This window comes from Triturus cristatus, chromosome 4_2 (assembly GCF_964204655.1).
Source record: "Triturus cristatus chromosome 4_2, aTriCri1.1, whole genome shotgun sequence".
Taxonomy (NCBI): Eukaryota; Metazoa; Chordata; class Amphibia; order Caudata; family Salamandridae; genus Triturus; species Triturus cristatus.
Window position 1 is genome coordinate 436,883,822 of NC_140586.1, and position 25,066 is coordinate 436,908,887.

General features: G+C 44.6%; 1 protein-coding gene across 2 annotated transcripts in view; it reads right to left on the minus strand.

Annotated features, from left to right (window-relative positions):
• Positions 1 to 25,066, minus strand: part of LOC146834538 (sterile alpha motif domain-containing protein 13-like) — a 424,765-nt gene that overhangs the window by 272,302 nt on the left and 127,397 nt on the right. For both annotated transcript variants that reach the window (XM_085601933.1, XM_085601936.1), the window contains exon 2: positions 4,636 to 4,711. In XM_085601933.1, the coding sequence (XP_085458059.1) occupies positions 4,636 to 4,711 (76 nt within the window). The remainder of the gene's footprint in view (positions 1 to 4,635; positions 4,712 to 25,066) is intronic.

Here is a 25,066-nt window from a genome sequence, read left to right on the forward strand (position 1 = left end):
GGAGAGAGAGGTGTCAAAGGAGAGACCAGTCCCTCTCCACTCACTACTACACATGTCATTTGAGAGAGAGGTCTCAAAGGAGAGGCTAGTCCATCCACACATCCTACTAAGCACAACCATCATCTGAAAGAGAGGTTTCCAAGGAGAGGCCAGACGCTCTGTATACACCCTACCATGCCTACCCATCATCTGAGAGGTGTCAAAGCAGAGGTCAGTCCATCTACACACCATACTATGCACACCCGTCATTTGAGTGAGACATCTGAAAGGGGAGGCCAGCCCCTCCCCACTCACTACTACGGTCACCCATGATCTCAGAGAGAGAGCTCAAAAGAGACGCCTGTCACTTTCCACAGCCTACTACACATACCTGTTATCTGAGAGAGAGGTCGCAAATGAGAGGCTAGTATTACTCTGTTTTACACTCAGATATCATTTAAAACATTTTGCAAACTGTGCACCCATTCCTGTTATATTACAATACAAAACCCATTCCCTTTCAAAATAATGTCCACACACAGGATACATTATTCAGTTTTTTATCATAGATACACTAAAAAAATATTTAATTTACTTTTTTTTAAACTAGAAATTCACTGAAAAAAAATTAACGTTCAAGTAGTGATATAGTTAGATGTAATAAAAAGATTTGTTTTTGTTTAAGAAACACATTAGAAATTCAGTGAAAAAAACAGAGCTTACAGTAACCTTATAGTTAGGTGAATTTCTCAGTGACAACATTAATGTTTTGAACTTTTTTTATAACGCAGAAATTCAGCAGTTATTGTTAGCAGCACTAGCTATAACTTGCGCCCCAGCCATGCTTATGATCCCACATATGACATCACTCATGAAATGTTTTATGACATAATTTATGACACCACTGGCATCTCAAATGACATCATTAATGACATCATCCAAGCTTTGTGTTCCCGTACATTGGTCTATAAATTTCTATGGCATTAGAAACCTGAGAGTAAGTACAAAATAGATCAGCAGAATATCAGCCATCATTACTGCCATCACAGACACAACTCCCTTAAGTGTAGAAAGAATGCATTATGTGCAAAATGTAACCCTATGCCATATACTTTACAGCAAGAATAGTTCACATTAACAATCAACCAGAGATGTACAGGAAACCCTCACTGAGTGCGGTGTTCAATACGTATACAACTGTTTAGAGAAAGACAAGTTTCTAAAAATACTGAATGCCAATTCCAAAACAAAGGCCCTACTACAGAAAACTTGTATCCGTATCAAACACCTGAAACTCACCTAACCTAGATTGAGAAATGAAGCCGATATCAGTAGAGAACTGGGTACTGTAAACAATGCTTACTCTATTGAAAGTGTTTACTTTATACCACACTCTTTGCAAACAGTGAAACTTTCACAAGAAACAAACCATAGAGTATTAAAAAGTATCTACTAAGAACAGTGTACACTCTATGCAGCAGCTGTCAACAAAGAGACTACTTGCTAAAAATATTCAAGTTGACACGGTTCTGTCTAATAACTCAAGCTTGCCTACAAAAGTTAGGATCTACTACGTAGAATCTTACTCATGTTGAAAACTTTCTCTGCAGAACCAAAAAACTTGTGTGGGACATAAGGAACACAATTCAACTGTAACATGTACGCAGAGTTACTCTTGAGTTCAAAGATTTAGAACATGCTCAATACTTCTACACACCTATGGTACATTAGGAGCAGATGTGTTTTGTAAAGACTTACACCCATTAGCTGGAACCCGGCTGTACAAAATTAGGTAGACAAGTAGTAGTTACCTGCCACTATCTAAACTATAAAACAAACTAGCACACTCATTCAATGATGTCATCAATGATGTCATCACATATATTATGTCATAAAACATGTGATGAGTGATGTTATATGTGAGGTCATAAGCATGGCTGGGGTGCAAGTTATAGTTAGTGCTGCTAACTATAACGGCTGCATTTCTGTGGGTTTTTTTGTTCCGAAAGTTAATGTTGTCCCAGAGAAATTAACACAACTATAATATTACTTAAACCATTTTTTTTTGTGACTATATATGATTTTAGCTATTATTAACTGGTGTCTCCATGACTTTTTTCTCTTTGGTAATGAAGTTTTCCAACAATTGAGGGGGGGTGGCCATAGATGCTTGTTTCTCCCTCAGCTACATGTGCTTGCTTGTGGTCTGGTGGGAGGAACAGGTACTCATGGTGGACCATCATGCAGATTGGGAAGAACATGTGGTGTGCTGGCTGCGCTATATAGATTATGTTTTCATTATTTGGAAGGGGACTATGGAAAGTGCTGAAAGTTTTGTGGGACGAATTAATGTGAACACAATAAATTTGGAATTCACTGCCCATATCAACACACAAGCTATTGAATTTTTTAGATGTTCAAGTTTACATTAAAAACAGCAAACTCAAATCCAAATTACACCGCAAAATAACCGCCGGTAACTCCATGCTTCCAGCTTTCACCACAAACAGAGAGAGACAGCATCCCCAACGGGAAGATGCTGAGACTACGTAGGATCAGTAGCCTGGATAATGATTTGGCTCATTGACAAAATTAGGCCAAAGGGAGATTTACTAATCGAGGATATTCAGTCAACACCATTGACTGGACGAGGAGTAAGGCCAAAAAAAAGACTCGGGAATCTACATAATTTGGGGTTAATACAGGCCCTAAAAATAAAGGAGACCTCCAAGTCAATAGGGATAGGGAAGAGATCAATATTAGATTAATCACTACCTCCAGTAAACCAGTAAAACATTAAGATAAATTATAAATAAGCAATGGCCAATAGTGCTAACTGATCCTACTATAGGCTCGATACTCCCCAATAAACCCAACATAACTTTCAGTCCAGCATTCTCAATAAACAGTGCCCTGATTAAAAGCAGTCCTGAAATAGTCCAAACTACCAATTGGCTTTCATCTAGAAAGGGTTTTATCAAATGCAGTTCTTGCAGGGCATGTCGCTTTGGGGTCAATACAATGCAATACCACACGTCTTATAATGTAAGACCAGTAAAACTGGAAGGTCTATTTAAATGCAGAACTTATTTTTCTGTCTATGTCCTGGAATGCACTTGAAAGCTTCGGTATGTGGGAAGTTCTAAGTTGCAAGAGCAAATTAGTATTTTACATTTGAGGGCAATTGTCTACTCGGATCCCTCTTATCAAGTGGTGTGTCATTTCAAACAATTCCATAACAATAACCTCAATTGTTTGAAGTATTTCGTTATAGATGCGATCCCCAGTTTGAGGAGAGGAAGGAACCATGAAAAACTTCTTCGTCAAATATAGACCCGCTGTATCTTAGAATTTGATTCCAAATCGCCAAATGGTCTCAACACCGGTGAAGATATCCACAATTTTTTGATAAATGTATTATATTTATAAGAGGATACCAATATGTGTATTCAGTATGAGACAACTGGATTCCTTAGTAACTGATATCTGCACAAAAAATATGCGCTAGATAAGTTCCCTATAATGCACTTTTTCAATATGCACCTTTAGCATATAGCACTTTATTTAGTTGGCTTCAGTGGTTAAAAAACAATGACTAGCAGTATTGGGAATTCCTTCTGTTGATTCACTATGACAATGATGTAATTGGATGAACAATTTTTGATGGTGTGGATAATATCTGTGGCAAAACACACCCCGCAGTACTAGATTGATATGAAAACTATATGCAATTTGTTATTCTCAGCTGATGTTTAACTAATCTGGGATTGGCCCAAAAATAATAACTAAGCTCACTATAGGCTCAAATTTGTTTGTTTTTAAGTATATTATGTGTATATATTTATTGATTGTATTTAAATAATTAATACAATGGGAATCGAAGATGTCAAACACAATCAGATGCCTCTTTCCAAGGTTGACCATTTATTGGATCGATAATGAAGTTAACAACAGGAACTATCATAACATGCATGTTGCATACTTTGTATATCACTATGGTTTTTAAATAATATATTTGTTTATCTGATGCTAAGTATAATTTATTGAGACATGTATTTAAATGAAGGTTTGCATATAAAGTATATATGTATTAGCCTTGTACCCATTTATGTACATGAATCAGATTGTCTTTACCAGTTTTTTTCTACTGAAAAAACGTGTGACTTTGAAAAAATAGTAGTCTATTGTCAGTTACCATTGTTAACATGCCTTGATCACGTGGTGAATATAAAAGAAACTGTTTGACTGTGCAGCGCATTATTTTGGCCGGAATGCATCATGGACTTGAGTGGGAAAACTAAATAAATCTCGCACTGAGGAAATTTGGAGTCTGTGCCCAGATTTGACTTTTGTTGGACCTACGGGATAGATAGATAGATAGATAGATAGATAGATAGATAGATAGATAGATAGATAGATAGATAGATAGATAGATAGATAGATAGATAGATAGATAGATAGATAGATAGATAGATAGATAGATAGATAGATAGATAGATAGATAGATACTTGGTTTCACTTTCACATCTGTTTATTTTAACACAACTGAGGCATGGCGGCCAACAACTTCAAAAAAGCAACTGTTAGTTGGGTTTCTGACCAATCACAATCAATGTACCATTAGTTTGCTTCAATACATATTATGGAGCAACCTACTTTTTGACATCCACCGGGCCGTTCTGCTTGTTATCCATCTCCACCGAAAGCATTGAGGTGGAGGTAGCTTTCAATTCTGTAACTCAGCAGAAAGAAAGAAAAACTGCATAAGTGGTTGATAGAGATTAAAATTACACTTACACTGAAGTGAAAGTCGGGAAATATAAGTGCAAGCCCTCAGAGACAACTTTAGGCATTTGTGAGGGCTTCCTCTGCACACACAGGAAATGTTTACAAAAAAAAGAACATTCTCTGTACACAAGTAGACATTATAATGTATATACGTAGTTCATTCTGGAAAGCTGCCGTATAACGCATTATCATTGTTTGCGCCTTGCGCACCTTTTAAAAAGTGCGCCCGGTGCAAACAATAACAATACGCCCTATTACGATGCATGCACTGCCCCCAGGGCAGCCGCCAACTTGCGCTGCACTGGGGGCAGTGCATTAATGTGAAAACACGGAGCGACTGCTGGCGACAACCCGCCTGCACTTTTAAAGGGGATTAGAGATCCCCTTGCAGGCGGAGGCAGTCACTGACTGCACCTGCCTGCAAGGGGCAGTCTGAGGGGTCCATAGGATCCCTTTCTCCCTCCAGAGGGCTGCTCTTAGGGGGCGTACTCACAGTGCGCCACCTAGAAGTTAGCACACTATGAGTAGGCCTCCTGAGATCTTCTTTGCCTCTTCGCCCACATCTGTAATATGATGCGGGCGCAGAGGCAAAGGAATTCTCATTTGCATACGGGCACACCCCTATGCAAATGAGGGACCGCTCAATGAAGGTAGCGCTGGTGCTCTATGTGTGCCAGTGCTATCGGTATTACTGAAGGGGAAGCACAAGCATCTGCGCCCCCTTCAGTATTAACCTTCAGTAATACCTAAGTGCCCTGGGGTGCGCAAAGCGGACGCAAAACACCTGTTGCACCTACGGGGCACTTATTGTAATACGGGCCCTGGTAGGCAAATGTTTCCACACACTTCCTGGTACTATATTTAAAATATCAAAAAGATTTCACTGTCAGAGGTGTGCAATCAGTCTACATAACTATCACTGTACACGTTTTGTGAAAAAAAGTTAGCAGTGTACCACAAGTATGATCCACACCAACCAGCGTGAAGTACAGTAATACTGCCGTGAGGCAGTGTACATGCACTCAACTGACTGCATAAGGTTGCTTTACAATCTGGGAACATACACCACTATCACGAGACAGGTTATAGTCTACATTTTTGTATTAAAAGGATAAATTCGTGTCTATGAAATATAAATAAATAGTCAAACAAATGATGTTTTATTTTATTTCAAGTGCTTACATAAAAGTAGAAAGAAATCAGATACTTACTGCTTTGCAAAATACGTCATGTTAAACTGAAGGATTCTGTCTCTATTAACATACAGCGCCAAGCAGTACTGGTTAATCCGAGTTAAATTCGAACAGGGTTGTTCAAAGAATTCACTTTGGAATAAAGTGTAATTTTCTTCTCTCCCCAAGTGACAAACCAATCTTGTTTCTACCATAAAAGCTGGCATCGCGATCCTAAAAAGCGAATTTTACTAAAATGTAAACACCCAGGGGTGTCAGCTGATGGTCACCCTCCCCCTCGATGTGCAAGAACGACATACTGTCGTTTCAAAATCCATGTGTATTTCTTTACATGACGAAGAACCAGACACTTACAAGATGTTATACCTCATAAAATGCAACAGCGTTAAAAATGTTTGAGCATTTTATTTGGAGCAGATTACACGCAAGCAAATATGCAAACACGTCCAAACAAATTGTACACTTAAAACCAGCGACAGAGAGCAGCTGCTTTGGAACAACACAGTTCCCCACTTCGTGGACAGCTAATTTTGCGAAAAACTGCAAATCCAGACACACAACACAATTTTATCAAAATCTGACAATATTCGAAGAAAAATCACATACAATGCTAGCCTACTCAGTAACATTGCAGTCAACTGTACAGAGAAAAAGAAAAAAAAACATACCTACAAAGGAACTAACACAGTGGAATGATTTAAGCTTATTAAGAGCGCAAAAAAAGAGAAAGCCCCAATGTTTTCTTTGATAAAGTGGGATGGCAGTGGAATTCAGTAAAGGAGGTACAGTTTGACACAGTGAAATGGGATCGGGCTGGCGCGCGGCTAGAGTGACGAGGGGAACCACATCCACGCTGCACCAACAGCCTTCTGCTTCATGGCTGCCTTTTTAAAGGGCCAGCGCTGCTCTGCTGCTTGTAGCTAACTGCCGTGTCTCCATGACGGTGACCCGAGCCGCCCGCAATAGCGTTTTATGGTGGCACGATCGGCAGCTTTCTTCACTAAAATATAGCTATCAAAGTAGTCTGTAGTTGTGTGCAGCCTTCGCAAACTGCTTTCGTTTTCACACCAAGAGAGAGCCGCTCGCCCATCTGGGAGAAGAGATACATTTTAACAGCGGTAAAATAAAAATACTTTTTGCATAGTGCACAACGAAAGACAAATACTCCTGCAGCCCGTGCGTTTGTCTATGTAAGTGATCGCACTCGTCTCTGAACTTGCTACATTGCTGAAATAAGCATTATTAAAAACATTGTTTTATTAATGAAGCACACACTACATTAACAAACCTCACAGTGTATAATCATATCCTTAATAAATGAAGGCATTTCGTCACGTGTATTCATTTGCACGACCACGTCTTGAGCAGTGGCATGCATCGTGCCAATTAGAGCACAGTGGTTATATTGATTTTGCACAATGACAAACAGTTTACGTTATGAAACCAAGGATCGCAGACGAGATGTTTATTTAATCAGGTCGTTGAGTCGCCCTCAGGACGCATCATTACAGCTCCGCTTGCCCCCGGCGCAGACATCATTAGCGGGACTTCACTGAGCTGAAATGCCAGGACGCTTCGACTTCTGGCACTCTCGGCTCATTACACCATCCTTGACAACAGGGAGACCTGGAAATGGAGGCACTCGCACACGAGACAGAACAGGCGTCCACAATAAGCATAAAATACAGTCTGGCCAGCGGGGTGACCACAATCACAGCAAATAAAAGGAAAGTTCGTTCTGGAATACCAGTGTAGATGCAATAAAATATACATGTGCCCAAGCCTAAAAGTCCAGTTAAACAGTGGCAAATGGCGCTTAATGCACCTAGTTTGGACAGTGTACCGTGGATCTCCATTGGAAACAACAACAAAAGACCCAATGGTTCAATAAAAAAAACACCAATTAAAATCAACGCACCTGATATTCCAAAAACCAGTTTAGAGTCAAAGCTTCGTAGCTGTATATTAATGTTTTAAAAAACACCAATGCCCATAACTGGATCAAATACAAACCATATGTATGTGATTCAATGGAATTTTCCAAGGGTCAACATGTTAAGAAGCCCATTGAATGGACTCTGCCCAGCTGGCTGTTTTACCGGACTCCTTGGCAGTCAAGGAAGCCATCTCAAATGGAGAAGATAGATGTCAGTGGCCCTCATGATTGCAAAGATCTGTACGCCAAGGCACTGGCAATGTCCGTCAACGTCAATTTACCAGGAGTAGCTGACTGAACTTTATAGACTGGCCACTTACCAAAGGCAGATTTAGAAGATCCACGACCAAATGCGCTTGTTTAATAATGTTGGGCCCCTTCATGCGTCTCAAGGATCCGTGGGTTAGTTTTGGCCATTGGCGGCGCACTCCTTCTGTTGGGATACTCACTCCCCTCAGGACAAAGACATAGTACGGGTGGACTGCAAGCATAGGCTAGATAGGTGCTTTAGGTGGGATTGAGATGAGCAAGGCACACATTGGGGATCTCTCTCACGCTTACTCCGGAGGGTGTTACAGAAAGGAGGGAGAGGGCACGGATGTCTTCCTTATGGCAATGGCCTTTACCTTACTTGTGTGTGCTATGGGTGGGGGGTTTATTTGTGTCCTACTCTGGGATGGAATAGGTTGGGATAGTGTTGGTTGATTCTGCCCACAGCTTTTGGCTTTATGATTCCTGCACTTTTGTGTAATGGTCTTTGTTGCAATACCGTCTGCAAGGTGGGTTTCGATTTGTCTCATATTATACCGGGGATTTGCAGAAGGGTGTGATTATATGTGGTGCACTCATTATGCTATATTGTATTCTGTTCCTTCACCTTTTTCAGTTATCCCCCTTCTATTGCTCTCTTTTGGCCTTCTCAAGGCCTCTGTTTGATTCTTTGGTATTTTTAATCTCCATGTATGTTTGTAGTCCTCACAGTGGGACGATTTGTATTGAAATGAAAAAACAATAAAGAAATGTGTTAAAAAAATGTACATGATTGTTGGAAAAAGGCCATCTCTGAAGGATCACCCCAAACATTTTGCCTTCCTCCTCCCCTTTTTCTGTCTTCATTTTTGTCGGCTTTAGAACTCTGAGCACCTTACTATTGCTAACCAGGGCTAACATGCATGTGCGCTCTCCCTGAAACATGATAACATAGGCTCATACCCAATTGGCATTTTACTTATAAGTCCCTAGTATAGTGTACTACCTGTGCCCAGGGCCTGTAAATTAAATGCTGCTAGTGAGCCTACAGCACTCATTGGGCTACCCACTTTAGTAGCCTTCTAACCATGCCATTAAAGAGGCTGTATGTGCAGTTTACACAACCACTTCAACCTGGTAAGATAAACCTCTTGCCAAGCCTAAAACGTCCCTTTTTATACATTTAAGTCATTCCCAAGGTAGCCCACATACAACCCATAGGGCAGGGTACAGTGTATTTAAAAGGCAGGACAGTTACTTTTAAGTTATACTTTTTAGGTCTCGCCTGCGAACGCAGCGCGAAGCGCTGCTCTCCGCAGCGAGATCTATTGTTGCTGACTTGCCTCGGAAGTGGGACAGGAGATGGGCACGCGCAAGGCTTTTGGCGGATTTGAGACGGTGTACGCGCACGTGAACACGCACGTGCACGTGCACACACACAATGTGCACATCTCATGTCCCGCTTCCGATAACATGCCAGCCCCGTTGGAGGCTCCGTGTGGGCTATTGTTGGCGTAAAGTGTAATTCTGAGCAACAATAGCCCACACGGAGCCCCCCCAGCCCTTCTTTACTCACCGGGCTGCTCTTCTGGGGGGGGGGGGCTCCTCCTCACGGCTGCAGCACTGCTGTTGCGGGGCTTCCCTGCACTCCTGGGAGCCCCGCGCTGCTGTGGTCATCCTCGGCCACCGCATTCTTCACCCGGGCCCCCTCCTGGGACCCGGGGCTTCTCTTCACTCCGGCCGCCACCGCGGGGCTCTCCCTTCAACAAGGGAGCCCCGTGTTAGCACGGCACGGCGGTTTCTGTTTTTGCCGGAGCAGGCCTCGCCCACGTCCCGGGCAAGGGCGCCTGACTTCCGGCTTGTTTGCTTTTGTTTGAGAAAGTAAGCATTACTTATTAGGATGGGTACGTCATTGCTTAAGTAACTGCAGCAAAAGTAGCCACTTCCAGGGTGTGTAACCGAACATAACTTCTGTGCTCTGATCGCATCCTTTCTGTGCCGCCCAGCGCCGCCCGCCAGAGCTGGGTTACGTAAGAGCGTCAGCGCGCATTCACCTTCCGATTACATGATCTCACGGGGCTGATCACCCTGGTTGCACGCGACGCCAGGGAGACCTGCTAAGCTTATAGTCCACCGTCGTCTCCTGCATTGTTCAAGCACTGAAGAAATGTGTCACGGTTCAGCCCACAGCACCCTGGAGGAGATGACTGCACTGTGAAATGTGAGCGATACTACCTTAAGAGACAAAAAGGGCGGCAGCAGCGAGGAGGACCAGGTTTCTTGCAGAAGATTAAATCTCAAGATAAGATGCCAAAAAAGTATTGTAACAAGGGAGGTCAAACGTGGTAAGATCTAGGGTACAGCTTGTCTGCTTCACATACGTCTGGGATGAGCAGTGGCCATTTCTACCAATGTAGTTGGTTGTTACACCGATCAAGCAGGTTGGTGGGAACAAAAGATCAACCATAACCTTTGTAGCAGGCGCGCAACACCCATTGGACTCAAAGGGCTTCAGCCCCCCCCCCCCCTGTCGTGTGTGGCAGCCCGGGATGAGACTGCTTCCCGGCGCACACACAGCCGCACCCAAGCACTTCACAGGTCTTTAAAAGACCATTTGCATGTTAATGAGGCCTCGCTGTTGTTTCACCCCTTCTAAGAGCCCCTGCAGTTCCACTCGGCCTATGGCTTAAATTATTCAGCCCCCCCCCCCCCCAAATTATTTCTTAGCCCCCCCCCCTGAAATTTGGCTCTAGTTGTCCCTCTGCTTTGTAGTACATTTCGTTCTTCTACTTGTTCAGGCATTTCCGAATTTCAGAGGCATCTATGTGTTCCATGTGATTGACCAGAACCGCAGCGGTTCCATTCAGGGTATTGTGTCTTTTTTCAAAACACTCCATCAGTGTTTAAAGTGTTATAAAACGATGGTGGGGGGTTTCTGTAAAAGAGGCATGTTATCTTCACTTCACTAAGATAAAAAACATGCATTTGCAATGCAATAGGTCTCGCATTTACGCGAGTTTGAGCTATTGGCATTGAAAATGCCTTTTATTTATGTTTTGGTTTTTAAACCATAAATAAAAGGTATTGTCATTTACAATACTAATAGCTTAAACTCTCGCAAATGCGAGACCTATTGCATTGTAAATGCTTGTTATGTCTTGGTAGTGAAACCCACCAATTTCCTTTTTTACTACTGCAAGTCCTATCTCTCCTATAGGATAACAATTGCATTACCTTATTACACATTTTAAGTGAAATTCCAAATTGTGAAGAGATAGACTATTCAAGTTTGGTGTCACTGGGCTCACAATTTAAAATCACAATTTATGGTGAAGTTGGATTTTAAATTACAGCTCAGCAAATGCCACTTTTAGAAAGTTGGCATTTACTTGTGTTAGCCATTTGGTGCCTGCTGCCTGTCTCTGCTCAGTCTGGGTTGGGTGACATTTGGGATTTATGTATGCTCTCTAGACAGCCATACACAAAGGGAACTGAGGTGGGTCTTGATGGGCCTTCCTGGGTGTTGGGAGGGAAGAGCTAGGCACAGACAAACACTTACACCTGAATAGGTTGTGTCCTGTCCACACACAAAGGGCTGCATACCCCACTGTAGTGAGTCTGGAGCCAGGGCAAGAAGAGATGACTTCTGTGCAGTTCAAAGCTTTCTTTGAAGTCTTCCTCACTTCCAAGTCACAACTGGGTATAACTACTGGCCTCTGATACCATGACTTCAGTATACTTCTGGACCTGTGAAGACTCAGCCAGGAAGCTCTGCTGCACTGTTGCTTTGCTGGACTCTTGTCTTACTGAGCTGCCTTGCTGTCTGCTGCACTCTTGCCTGGGTGAGAAGGACTGGACCTGCATCACTTGAACTCAGAGTGACTCACAGGGCTTACTAGATTACCTCCGGTTCTAAGTCTCAGGGATATCAAAGACTTCAACTACCTGCATCTGCACTCTACAAGCTGCGAGTCTGCTCTGCCAAGTTGTGCCATCCCAGTCGGGGATCCTTGGAAGTGATACCTAAGGTGCTTCAACATCCAGTACTCATGCATCCTCATCGGAACAGGTGCATCTTCACATTTGCATGAATCTAAACCAATGCATTCTCGTCAATGGGTGAATTGAACCCGGCGCATCACCTTTTGAACCAGCGGATCGCCTTCGGAATCAAAGCATCGCCTACTGCAGGAGCCACAGCCACGCATCACATTCTGAACCAGCACTTCATACTCGGAACTGACGCATCGCCGCAGCTGCATGGTGAAAATTGCTGCATCTCGACCACTGCGTGACACGACACCGACACATTGCTTAGGCTCACCGCGCATCTTCCTCGACAACGACACATCCCGGATCAAGGTACTTTGGTTCAGTGGGCCAACGTTTGTGCCTGTATCCGGCCAGCACTCCATTGCAGTCACCCTGAACTTTTGAAGTTGACCCGGTCTAGCGTGACCACGTAACCCATTTAAGCGCTTATTGCTCCTGAGCGCTATTTTACATTTATTCTTTAAAAATTCATATCTTGACTTCTATTTGTTGGATTTTGGTCTTGTTTTATTTATAAAAATTAAGCTATATTTTTCTAGCCTGGTGTGGAGTCTTTTATGTGGTGTTTTCACTCTGTTATTGTTTGGAGTGTTGCACAAATACTTTACACATTGCCTCTTAAGTTAACCATGACCACTCTGTAACAAGCTACCAGAGAGTGAGCACAGAATAATTTAGGGTGTGTTGTGACTTACCCTGACTAGGATTGTGGTTCCTACTTAGACAGGGTGCATATCTCTGCCAACCAGAAACCAAATTTCTAACAATGATAAGTAGGGATGGGTGAAATTCGTGGAGCCTGATTCAGCAGAATTACAGGGAATTACATTAAAATTCTGTCCGATTCGGCAGAATTCCACAGACTGGGCATTTAGTGCTATTTTCTAAGGGCAACATGCACCCTCTCACCCAAAAATGGATGCGAGGATGCACTAAGAAAATAGCACAGTCAAATATCACTCTGCCGTTGTATACTGTGCAGTGATTACAAGGTTTAATCACTGCAGAGTATGTAAGAGCACTGTTAGACCCGTCATCCTTAGGGTGGTCTTCTCCCAACATTTTGCCTGCATACCTCCACTTTTTGCTTTATCTTTTTGATGGCCTTTGTACTCTGAGCACTTTACCACTGCTGACCAGTGCTAAAGTGCATGTGCTTCTCACCCCAAAACATGGTGACATTGGTGTATACCTGATTGGCATACTTAGTTTACTTAGAAGTTCCTTGTAAATTGGTATACCATACCCCCAGGGCCTTTAATCTTAATACGACTAGTGGGCCTACAGCACTGACTGTGCCACCCACACGAGTAGCCTTTCAAACCTGTCTCAGGCCTTACATTGCAAGGTCTGTGTGTGCAGTTTACTCCCACTTCAACTGGGAATTTGAAACCACTTGCCAAGCCTTAACTCCCTTTTTATTAGACACAGGTCACCCCTAAGGGAGGCCCTTGGTAGCCCTAGGGGCAGGGTGCTGTGGAACTAAAAGGTAGGACATCTACCTTTAAGTTCTATATGTCCTGGTAGTGACAAAAACTACATTAGTTTTTCACTACTGTGAGGTCTACTCTCATAGGCTAGCATTGGGAATTCCCTAAAACACTTTTAAGCAGTAATTCCAGATTTCAAAAGGAGTAGCTAAATAATATTTCAGGTCTTTGGAATGGTAATGATAAATCCTCTTTAGTGGTAAAGTTGGATTTGACATTACTATTTTAGAAATGTCACTTTTAGAAAGAGGAGAGTTCTCCGTTCTTAACTCTGCTCTGTGTGCCTGCAGCCTTTCTCCAATACACGTCTGGCCTGGGTGACAGCTACACTTTGTGCATTCCCTCTAGACAGCCACAAACACAACAAGCATTGGCATAGCCAATAGGTCTTGCCTTTGGGACCATATCAGTGTTTAGCCATGCAACAGTTGATCTTGTTGTACCAAGGATATTGTGCTGCATAACTAAATACTTATAAGGTCCCAAAGGCGAGACCTATTGGCTATGCCAATGCTTGTTCAACATTGCCATATTGTTTTCATTGCACATAACATAGCGTCCCGAGGCCCGAGAGCAATTTTGGAAACCTAAAGCGCAAGCCCACAAATCAGACAGCACACATTCACTCACAGCAGCAGCAACAACCGCCACAACGAAAACATATTTTCTCCTTGCTTTCTTCGGGGCTCTATAAACTCGGGAAAGTGTTTAGTAAGCGGTTGACCCTTCTAGACATTTTTGTCCCGTGAACAGAAGTAAGCGTGGAAATCTGGGGTTGTCCGAGGACCCTACAGCTGTGTAGCTGTACAGTCAGCAGCGCCAGGAAGCCTAAACTGACGCGTTCCAATAAATAATTTAGAGACATCCAGACATCCTGTTGGACAGAACCCCCTGGCACTTGTCTGCAATGAGAGAGCACACAAAGAGAATGAGTGTGTCGCCGAATCCACTGACCTGAAGTGATGCCCAGTCCACGGAACGAAGAGAGCTCTCCACACTCCCCAAAGACAGCCCCCCTGATTTAGAAAAGAGATTCTCTCATACAGGAAGGCTAGCCCAGGGAGATGCAGGGAATGATATCCAACCCAGGTAGCCTCTTCTGAATCCCCAAAAGGTTCAAGGAAAGCGAATTTAAAGTGAGTGTCCAGCCAGATTTGATAAGGAACGTATGAAATGTGTGAGCGATTCGAAGAACTAGGTAAATCAGGCATATCAGTTATTTCCTTCACGGTCCGCAGAAGATCCGAAGAAGAAGAAGCCGATAAATCCAAAAAGGTTTGCTTTCAATGTCCAAACATTTTTAAAAGCGCAAGTTCCACAAAAAGTCTGACTTTACAAATTCGTAGGCTCTTAAGAGCATTCACAGTCTATTACTGAGAACATATGGAGATTTCCAAATATTGGGACTTTGGCACAAAATAAAAAGCTGGAGTATGGCTCAATTTCCCAAAAGGCCTTTTATTTCGGGGGCGTTTATTCAGCCCAATGTTGCCACTTGATATTGGGGGCCAGGAATGTTCATGAATTGGCGCTTAAGCCAAAAAAATAATCAGAGAGGTGCTACTGTAATAAACATGGTCGCGCATTAGATAAATACGCGACCGCGGTTGCAGCGAGAAAAAGGATGCGGCCGCGAATTACCTTCAAACACGGCGGCGGAGTCACACACTGCTCAAATAAAAAAATAGGTGCTGCTCATTAAATGCCTTTAGCGCTACTGCGCAATAACAGGCAAACGCTCCATCCACAAAAAGAATCAGGGAGCAGTAGCGTGCCAGCTGGCAAAAGAAAAAGGAACAAAAAGGATTGGCAGCCAAAAAGAAATAGGATTTAATACCTCCACAGAAAAACAGGTTTCAGCCACAGCAAGGATGATCTCCACGAAGGAACAGGAAGTGGGCGTGGTCTCAAGGGTGAAGTTTCCGGAAGCCAAGCACTGGGTCCATCTGCTGGCCTGCATTTATACCCTTAAGGGAGCGTGTATAAATTCCTGTCCTTCTTCAGTCCCTTAAGGGAGCGTGTATAAATTCCTGTCCTTCTTCAGCATGGCAACGGAATCTCGCAAAACGTTCTATATCTCTGCAGAGCAGGCATTGCTACGCCTGACTAACAGTGGGGCCATTTAATGGTACAAGAGACTTGAGCTGTGACAGTTCTCCCTCCCAAAGGTCTTTTCACAGGACGGGGTTTTGTGGGGTGGAGGGCATGGAATCATCGTACTAAAAGAGGGGCATGTACATTTTCTGCTGGTTCCCATGATCTATCTTCAGGTGAATAACCTACCCATTCTATTAAATATTGTAGTTTACCCTTGTATCTGCGTGAGTCAAGGATACGTTTCACTTCATATTCCGTTTCTCTGTTTACTAAGAGAGGGGGAGGAGGGATCTCAGGTTCAGAAGAGGGAATATACCTTTTGAGCAATGAAGTTTGGAATACGGGGTGGATGCGTAGTTCTTCGGGTAACTCTAACTTTAAAGTAACAGGGGTGATAACCTTCTTAATAGTGTAAGGGCGACATATCGGGGTTGTAATTTTCTGGGACCCTCTAGTTTTAAATTCTTGGTGGACAACCAAACTTGGTCTCCCACTTTATATTCTGGTGTCGGACTAGGATGTTTATCTGCCTGTTGCTTCATGGCTTCTTTTGCTACTAATAACTCATTGCTTTCTTCCAATTGTTTAAAAGAACTGTATGATGGATGTCCACAGCAGGGATATCCACTAATGTGGCAGGTAATGGGAGGGGTAGAAAGCGAGGATGATGAGCCTGTAAAAGGAAGAAGGGAGAGAAACCAGTATAAGAATGTGTGGTATTATTGTATGCAAATTCAGCCAATGGAAGAGCATGAACCCAATCAGAGGTGATAGAGGCGAGTAGACATCGTAGATACTGCTCAAGTGTTTGATTAGTTCTTTCAGTTTGACCATCTGTTTGTGGGTGATAGGCAGTAGAGAATCTATGATCTATTCCAAGAGCGCCACAAAGTCCCTGCCAAAACCGAGACACAAATTGAGCCCCTCTGTCTGTAATTATTACAGAGGGAAGGCCGTGTAACCGGTTTATCTTAGAGGAGGGTAATTTTTTCAGCGGTATAAAGTGGGCCATTTTAGTGAACATATCGACTACCACAAGAATAGTATTATAGCCTCGTATCTGCGGGAGATCTGTAATAAAATCCATACTAATGGAGTGCCAAGGTACTTCGTAAATTGCTATAGGTTGTAGTAGTCTTGCAGGAGCTGAATGAGACGATTTCTGACTTGCACAAACTGGACAAGAAGTAACATAAGTAAATATGTCTTTAGACATACCTTCCCACCAAAACCAACGTTGGCACGTTTGTACTGTTTTCTCCCCACCTGGATGTCCAGCTAACGCAGTATCATGACACCATTTAATGATTTGTTGTTGTAAGTCTACAGTAGGTATGTATAATTTCCCTTCATGATAATACAAGCCTTCTATTATTTTCATTTTTTTTTTTTTAACCAGTCAGATATGGAGAAGGTAGAATAAGCCTGTGTCAGTCGATACAAAAACAATGGAGCATGGTTTTCTACTCGATCTCCTAGCCCTATTATCTTATGACATGGTATGATGGGAGAGAATGTGCTCGTATGGATCTTCTTTTCTTGACCTATTCTGGATAATACGTCTGCTTTTCCTTGTTGAGAGCCAGGGCGATATGTGATAATGAAGTCGTATTCGCTAAAGAATAGAACCCATCGCATTTGTCGGGGAGTCAAGGCTCTAGCGGATTTAAAAAACTGTAAATGCTTGTGGTCTGTATAAATAGTAACTGTGTGAGGGGAGCCTAATAGATAATGTCTCTATTCTTGGAAAGCCATATTTATGGCCAATAACTCCCGTTCTCCGGTGTAATTTTGCTCTGCTGGGAGGAGTTTTTTGGAGAAATAAGCTACTGGATGCAAACAGCCAGTTATCTGATCACGTTGTGACAGAACTCCTCCTACCGCAAACTGGGAAGCGTCTGCTTCAACATAATAAGGCTGGGTGTTGTCTGCATGCTTAAGGATAGAAGAAGTAGTAAATCTTTTCTTTAATTGTGCAAAAGCCTGTTCTGCCTCATGGGACCACTTAAAGACCACTCTTTTGCGAAGTAACCGAGTGATCGGAGAAATAAGATCAGAAAAATGGTCAATGAATCTTCTGTAAAAATTTGCAAAATCTAGAAAGGATTGTACTTCCTTTACTGAGGTGGGGCTGGGCCAATTAATCAAGGCTTCTATTTTCTTGGGGTCCATGTGAATGCCATCGGAGAGATCACAAAGCCTAGGAATTCTACTTTGGTAGTATGAAATATACTCTTATCTAATTTAGAAAATAAGTGATTGTCTTTGAGTCGTTGTAAGATCTTCTTTACATGCTCTACGTGCTCTTCTTCATTCTGAGAGTAAGTCAAGATGTCATCTATATAGACAATCACGAAGAGATCTAGATATTCCCGTAAAATTTAATTAATGAAAAATTGAAAGGCTGCAGGGGCGTTACAGAGTCCAAAAGGCATGACACAATATTCATACAATCCAAATTTAGTTCGAAACGCAGTTTTCCATTCATCTCCCTCTTTAATTCTTATCAGATGATAGGCCCCTCTAAGATCTAATTTGGTAAAGATTTTGGCTCCGCGTATTTGGTCTAATAGCACTGGAATGAGTGGCAAGGGATATTTATTCTTTATAGTTACCTTATTCAATGCGCGGTAGTCCAAACAGGCACGCAGACCTCCTTCTCTCTTAGGAATAAAAAAAATGGCTGATGATACAGGAGATGTAGAATGTCTAATGAACCCTTTCTCCAACATTTCTGTTATGTATTTTTGCAAATATTCTGTTTCAGAATCTGTCAAGGCATAAACTCTACTGACTGGTAACTCGGCTCCTGAAACCAGATCAATTCTACAATCATAACTTCTATATGGGGGAAGGGTAGTAGCACTAACTTCATCAAAGACTTCTTTATAAGTTTCATAGATAGAGGGGATTTTGTGTGTCCCTTCAAGGGTATCAAGGGCACAACAAATAGGGTGTTCTATCCGACTGGCTTCTTTATTGCAATGTAACAGGCAATGGGGGTACTTCAGGGTAACTGTACGCTTAGTCCAGTCTATAAGAGGATTATGAGTCTGCAACCATGGAACTCCTAAAATGGCTCCAAAATTGGGTGCATCTATTAAATCAAATTGAAGAGATTCTGAGCGACCATTACTGCATACCAGGATTAAGTCAGGAGTATGATAAGTGATTAACCCAGAGGACAGTTCACTCCCATCTACCACCCTCACAGGTTCAGGCCGGGATTTAGGTAGAAAAGGAATGCCTAAATTATGAGCTAACCGAATATCAAGAAAATTACAGGTAGCACCAGAATCTAAAAGGATGGAGATGTCTTTTCTCTGCTGATTCGATATAATTAGTGTCACAGACAAGGTAAAATGTTTTGCAACAGGGGCTGCTAATTGGGCTGAATGTTGAGACCTCACGAGACCCACGACTTGAGGAACCGGTCTCACGTTTCCTCAAGTCATTTAGTTTTCCGATGGGGAAGTATAGTTTTGATTTCCAGCTATTGTTTTCGAGAAGGAGCGGGTTTTAGCTGGACACTCTTTAGCATAATGTCCCCCTGTAGGAAGGTGGATATCTGACTATGGTTACCCCCAAATTTTTGCCTAGTGTCTAGCTGGTTTTTCGACTTAGTTGGCCTGAGATCCTGCTATTCAGGATCTCAGCCTGGCTGTTCTCTCTTTAAAATGGACTCCATGTACCCTAGGTACATACCCAATTGGAAGTGGATCACCCTGTCAGCCCCTGTACCAGTGTACACTAGGTACCCAGGGCATTGGTGTACCCAAGGCCTGCCAAGGGCTGAAGCATGTATTATGCCACCCCAGGCTTGGCCTAACAATTTGACACAACTGGCTGATCACTCAGCTGGGGTAAGTTGGTGTAATCACCTCTTACTTAGGTGTAGTATACCTATACCTAGCCTTAAATGGGACACCTGGTAACCTATAAGTCACTCCTATGGCAGGCCTTAACAATCCTGAAGGCAGAGTGCTTGGTTCCATGTGAGATGGTGCTCTGGCATGAGCTGAGCCTGTCTGCAGTGGTCGGAACAACTTCCTTCTACTGTTTCCAGATATCGTCATACCATATACTCTTAAGTGCATTATGAACCTCGCGGTTAAATGCTATCTTTGGTTTGGCTTTATCAAAACATGTCGAGTAAGGTGTCATACGAGTTGGAATACTAACCCCTCGCCAATTCTGGCGACGGGGTTAGCATTCCACCCTTCTAGAGGGACACGACATGTACAGTACCTGAAACCCGGGTAAAATCAGACATAGCCTCAGCTCCACAAAATGGATGCTGCCACCACAGACACAAGTCTGCCCTCCTGCTGCTGGGAGTCCTTCCAGCTTGGGAGGTGTGGACAAAGGGTTTCCTGCCAGGGGAGGTGCGTGCACCACCCCAGACAGGATTTTGTGTATTGGTCAGGTAGGGCTTGAAAGAAACCAGACATGCCTGTGGCTCACAAGGAGCCTCGGTGCATATGCCAGTTCAAACCGGTCCTGGGGCACACCAGTCCCGGGCCTGGGGCGAGCTGGACAAAGGATTGGGGGTGTAACCACCCCCCTTCCTGGTCCCACCCATAGGGAGGGACCTAGCAGGTAGTCCGGCCCCTAGAATCCGCTTAAAGGTAGGAGCTGTGTCCTAAGACTTCAGACATCCTGGAATCAACTTAAACCTAAGAAGAAGACGGGAACTTCGACGCTCTGCTGCACAGAGGACTGAAGCCAATCTCCCCTGTGGTCAGGGAGTGACCACCTTGCTAACGCAAGCACCATCCAGCGAATCAACGTCTGCTTTGCCGCCGCCTCCCGCCGGAGCCCGAGCCCAGAGACTGACAAGACCTGGACCTCCAGACCTCTCACCGCCCGATCCACAGTCCCTGCAAAGAGGAGACCCGTGGAGGCACCGAGACACTTGGAGCCAGCCATCTTGAAACGACTACGACAAGCTGACCAGTGCAACAACCGAGGCTCCCTCCAAGTTGTGCTTTGGGTCCTGAGAAGCCCAACCCTCGAGCAGCATCTGCACCAAAGGTGAGCCCTCCAGCATCTCCACGATCTGCGTGGGGCCCGTCTGCATTTTGCCACTCGACGCGCCTAACCGGTTGCTGGCCCGCTGGCTAGTGGCCATCTTGGCGACGAAATCTACGACAAACACCGCTGGTCTGGTTTCTCCAGACTGGCCCTTGCTCCCCTCCAAAGGAGCAGTTCCTCTGACCTTGCTGGTCAGAACCATCAGCTTATCTCCTTGCCTACAACAATTGCTTTTGCCAAGGCTTGTTTGCTTCGATCAAGTCGCCGACACCGCCGACAGCGAGAGCCTGCGTGGGACAGCTCGTGACTCGACTCCTGGACGTCGTCGACCTTCAGGGACCACGTGGCTGCAGAGTCAAGCTACACCTTCCTTCCTGTTTGCACCCGACATCGCCTGGTACCCACCTGGTGCCACGCTGGTCACTGGCTAGTGACTGTGAACACTGTCCCCTCTGCTTACAGGTCTTCAACATCTCCGATCCACTCTTGGATCCCCTGCATCTCTTCCCGACCGACCGCCTGCAGCACTTTTGTCTACAGGCCCCACGGAACCGATAGAAGAAACCCGACGCACTTCGAGGCCTATGCACCCGCTTCCTGTGGGTGAGGTAAAGCTGGCACTCCTGTGCCCAAGTGTAGTATTACATCTCTAGTGCCTGTGTTCCAAATCTTAAGTTCCTAGGTCATCCGGAAGATTCCTTTTGCAGTAACTTTGTACTTTTTACGCACCCATTGAAACCTATGGGAGCACGCGTGTGACTATTTGCTCTGCACACGCCACCCGTGGACCTCCTGGTCACTAACTGACGTTAGCTCCTTGTAGGCCCAGCGATTCTAGAGGCCCTAGGCCTTTTCCCTTTTCTGTTCGTGGTACTTATACCACTATTTTAGTATATGGTTTGAGTGGCCACCAGGGCCTATCCATATAAAGTGCAACTTCTGTGTATTCTGTGATAATCTTGTTTGACGATTTGTGCTCCTGTGCTCATAAAGAGACTAGGGGTTACTTTGAGAAATAAATACATATATATTTTGAATATATATCTGTGTGGTGTCCTTTCATTGGTATAAAAGGGGGTTACTATTGGTAAAACAGCTTGCTTAACACGCATCACGAGTTTAGCCTCAAAGACTGCTTAGCCTACGCTACCACTAGGGCAGCTAGTCCAAAAAGGTTGACTTACAACCACACCATAAGGGTTGCTTGGCATGGTACAAGGTGGTCACTAGAACTAGTGAACAGCATATACCAGGCCAACTTCTCACATTGGTGAGCAGCGGTTGGATTTGAGCTTGCTGTGTTTTACCATTGTAATCTCTTGGTTACCAATTGAAAGATCACATAGGTACCTGTAGGTACATATAAAACAAGATTAGATATACTTAAGTTCTACTGAACTTAGTTGTTGTAGAGCAAAGGGAGTAGCACACCCTGACTACAACTACTAGATAGGTTTAGTAGGTAAACCCAAGTGTAGGTAGATTGCAACACATCCACCCACACTTAAGAGCAATGGCTGGGGCAGAGGGGTCCACTGTACCCATCTCTGTTGAGAGTGACCCCCCGAGGGCACCATCCATCTTTGCTACCCTTAATCAGAATGAGCTCAGGCAGTTGGCAACTCTTAGAGGCCTTAAACAGCCCAAGAACCCTACCTCTGCTGTGCTCAGAGCACTCTTGCAAGATGATGAGAATCAAAGAGAGCTCAAGAGAGCTTCCCAGTTAGCCCCCTTAGGGACAGGAACAGGAGGCCCCCCTTCTGAAGATGCCACTGAGGTACCCCTTTCCAATAGCCATCCCTTAGATGAAAACCATACTACAGAGGAGGAAAGTGAGGGGGATACAGACAGTGGTGAGGATGAAGGGAGAACTAGCCCAGTGCCAAGTGTTACACTTGGCCCAGCTAAACCAAGGCTATTGGGGACTGACAGTGGGTTCACCCCACTGGATCTCCCCAGTGGACTTAACACAGGGCTTGGAAGGCAAAGGAATCGCTCAGGTGACTCCAATGCTTCCCATGGCTCTAGAGGCTCTCAAGGTCACTCCAGGAGAAGGATGACCACCCCTCAGAGGAGGGAACATGAGGCCAAGATGCAAGAAGCCCAGCTGAGGATCAGGAAGCAGGAGCTAGAAGTAGCCCTGATGGAAGAGAAACTGAGCAAGGCTAGGCAGCATAGAGAGAGTGGGTCTATACCCACTGGTGGCAGCAATGTCCCTAGGGACAAAGATAGGGTCTTTGACAATAGGAACCTGTCCAAGATTGTGCCCCCCTACAAAAGTGGGGATGACATCCACAAATGGATGACTGCTCTTGAGAGAGCCTGCAAAGTGCAGCAGGTTCCTGAAGACCAGTGGGCAGCAATCTTATGGCTCTCCTTTGAGGGGAGAGGCAGAGATAGACTCCTCACTGTTAGAGAAGAGGATGTCAGAAATTACAGAGTCCTGAAGAGTGTCCTAGTTGATGGGTTAGGCTTAACCACTGAACAGTACAGGTTAATGTTCAGAGACACCCAGAAGACACAGACTCAGGACTGGTCTGAATATGTGGAATGTGCCACTAAGGCTTTGGAGGGTTGGTTGCTGGGAAGTAAGGTGTCTGATTATACAGGATTGTACAATTTGATGATGAGAGAGCAGATTTTAAGTAATTGTCAAAACCAGCTTCTCCATCAACACCTGGTAGACTCAGATTTGACCTCTCCCCAAGAATTGGGAAAGAGGGCAGATAAATGGGTCAGGACCAGGATCAGGCCTAAAAACCAGGGTGGTGACCAAAAGAAAGATACCACCAAGCCTCAAGAGAAGGGTGGGGATAAAGAAAAAGAGAAACCTTCCTCAGGGCCCCAAAACTCCACACAGGGTGGTGGGTCCCAAGCTCCCTCCTCTACCACAGCTAAAAAGCCCTACTGCCATGAGTGTAAAACTCCTGGGCATTGGAAAACTGACAGCGGTTGCCCAAGGGCTAAAAACAAAACTGTTCCTCCAATTACTCCTGTCACACCACCTATTACTGTCAGCAGTAATCCCCCAGGTGGTGGGAGTGCCCCCCAAAATTTGGGTGGGTTGACTTGGGGAACACAGGGGGACCCTGGCTTAGCCATTTCCCCTACAGCAACTACTCTTGTCTGTGATGGTGGCATGGGGTTTGCCAACTTCACTGCCTGTCCCAACACTTTGGGTAGGTACAGACAGGAGCCCTACATCAATGGTACCAAAGCTGAGGCCTACAGAGACACTGGAGCTAGCATCACAATGGTGGCCCATTGGCTAGTTCCCTCTGAGCAGCTTTTGCCTGGTTTCTCCTACCAGGTGACTAACATTGATGGCAAGCAGAACAGTCATCCCATGGCAGAGGTATGTCTCAGCTGGGGAGGTGTCACTGGCCCTAAAAGGGTGGCAGTGTCCCCAACCTTGCCTGTAGACTGCTTACTGGGGAATGACTTAGAACTCTCAGCTTGGGCTGAAGTTGAACAAGACACCCATTCTAAAATGGTAGGCCTTTCACAAAAGGGTAGGGGGGTTGTGCCATTCACAACCCCTGTCCAAATAGATTTCCTCCCTGAAAAGGTTGGAAGGGCAGTGGTAGCCACAGCCCAGGCACAGACAGACTTCCCTGTAGGGACTGGCAGAGCTGTGACAGTCACAGCTCAAACACAAACTGAGTGCCCCCCTGAAAAGGTTGGCAAGGCTGTAATGGTCTCAGCCTATACTCAGACTGACATAGGTGTAGTGAAGCCTGAAACAATGGATCACTCCACACAAACTGAGAGTAGTGGGGAGGAAGAAAAGTCTCCCTCTCCCCAGACATTAGCAAAAGGTCAGCCTCCTCAGGGATCTGACCTCACCCCTTGTGAAGGAACTGCCCCAGAGGTAGTCAGGCCTGGCCTGGCAGAGCCTCTGATGTCAGTGGCCCCTTCCAAGGTGGGACCCAGTCTGGTGCAGGTAGCCTGCCTCTCTCTACCCTGCCTCAGTCAGCCCAGGGCTGCAGAGGTCAGGGAGGCCAGTGGACCCCAAGAGGGCCCCTGTCCACAAGAACCCCCCCATCAAAAAAATGAGGATTGCCTGGCTAGTAGCCCTAGTCAGGTGATGGGTAAACACATTCCTGAGGGATCTCCTTTACAGGTAGTTAGGGACCTCCCCCAGAGGGATTCTGTTGGGTACAGGCAAACATGGGACCTTAGGGCCCCAGACCTGACCTGTCCCTCCAGTAAGCCCACAAAAGGGACCCAGCCTCCAGCTTTAGGTA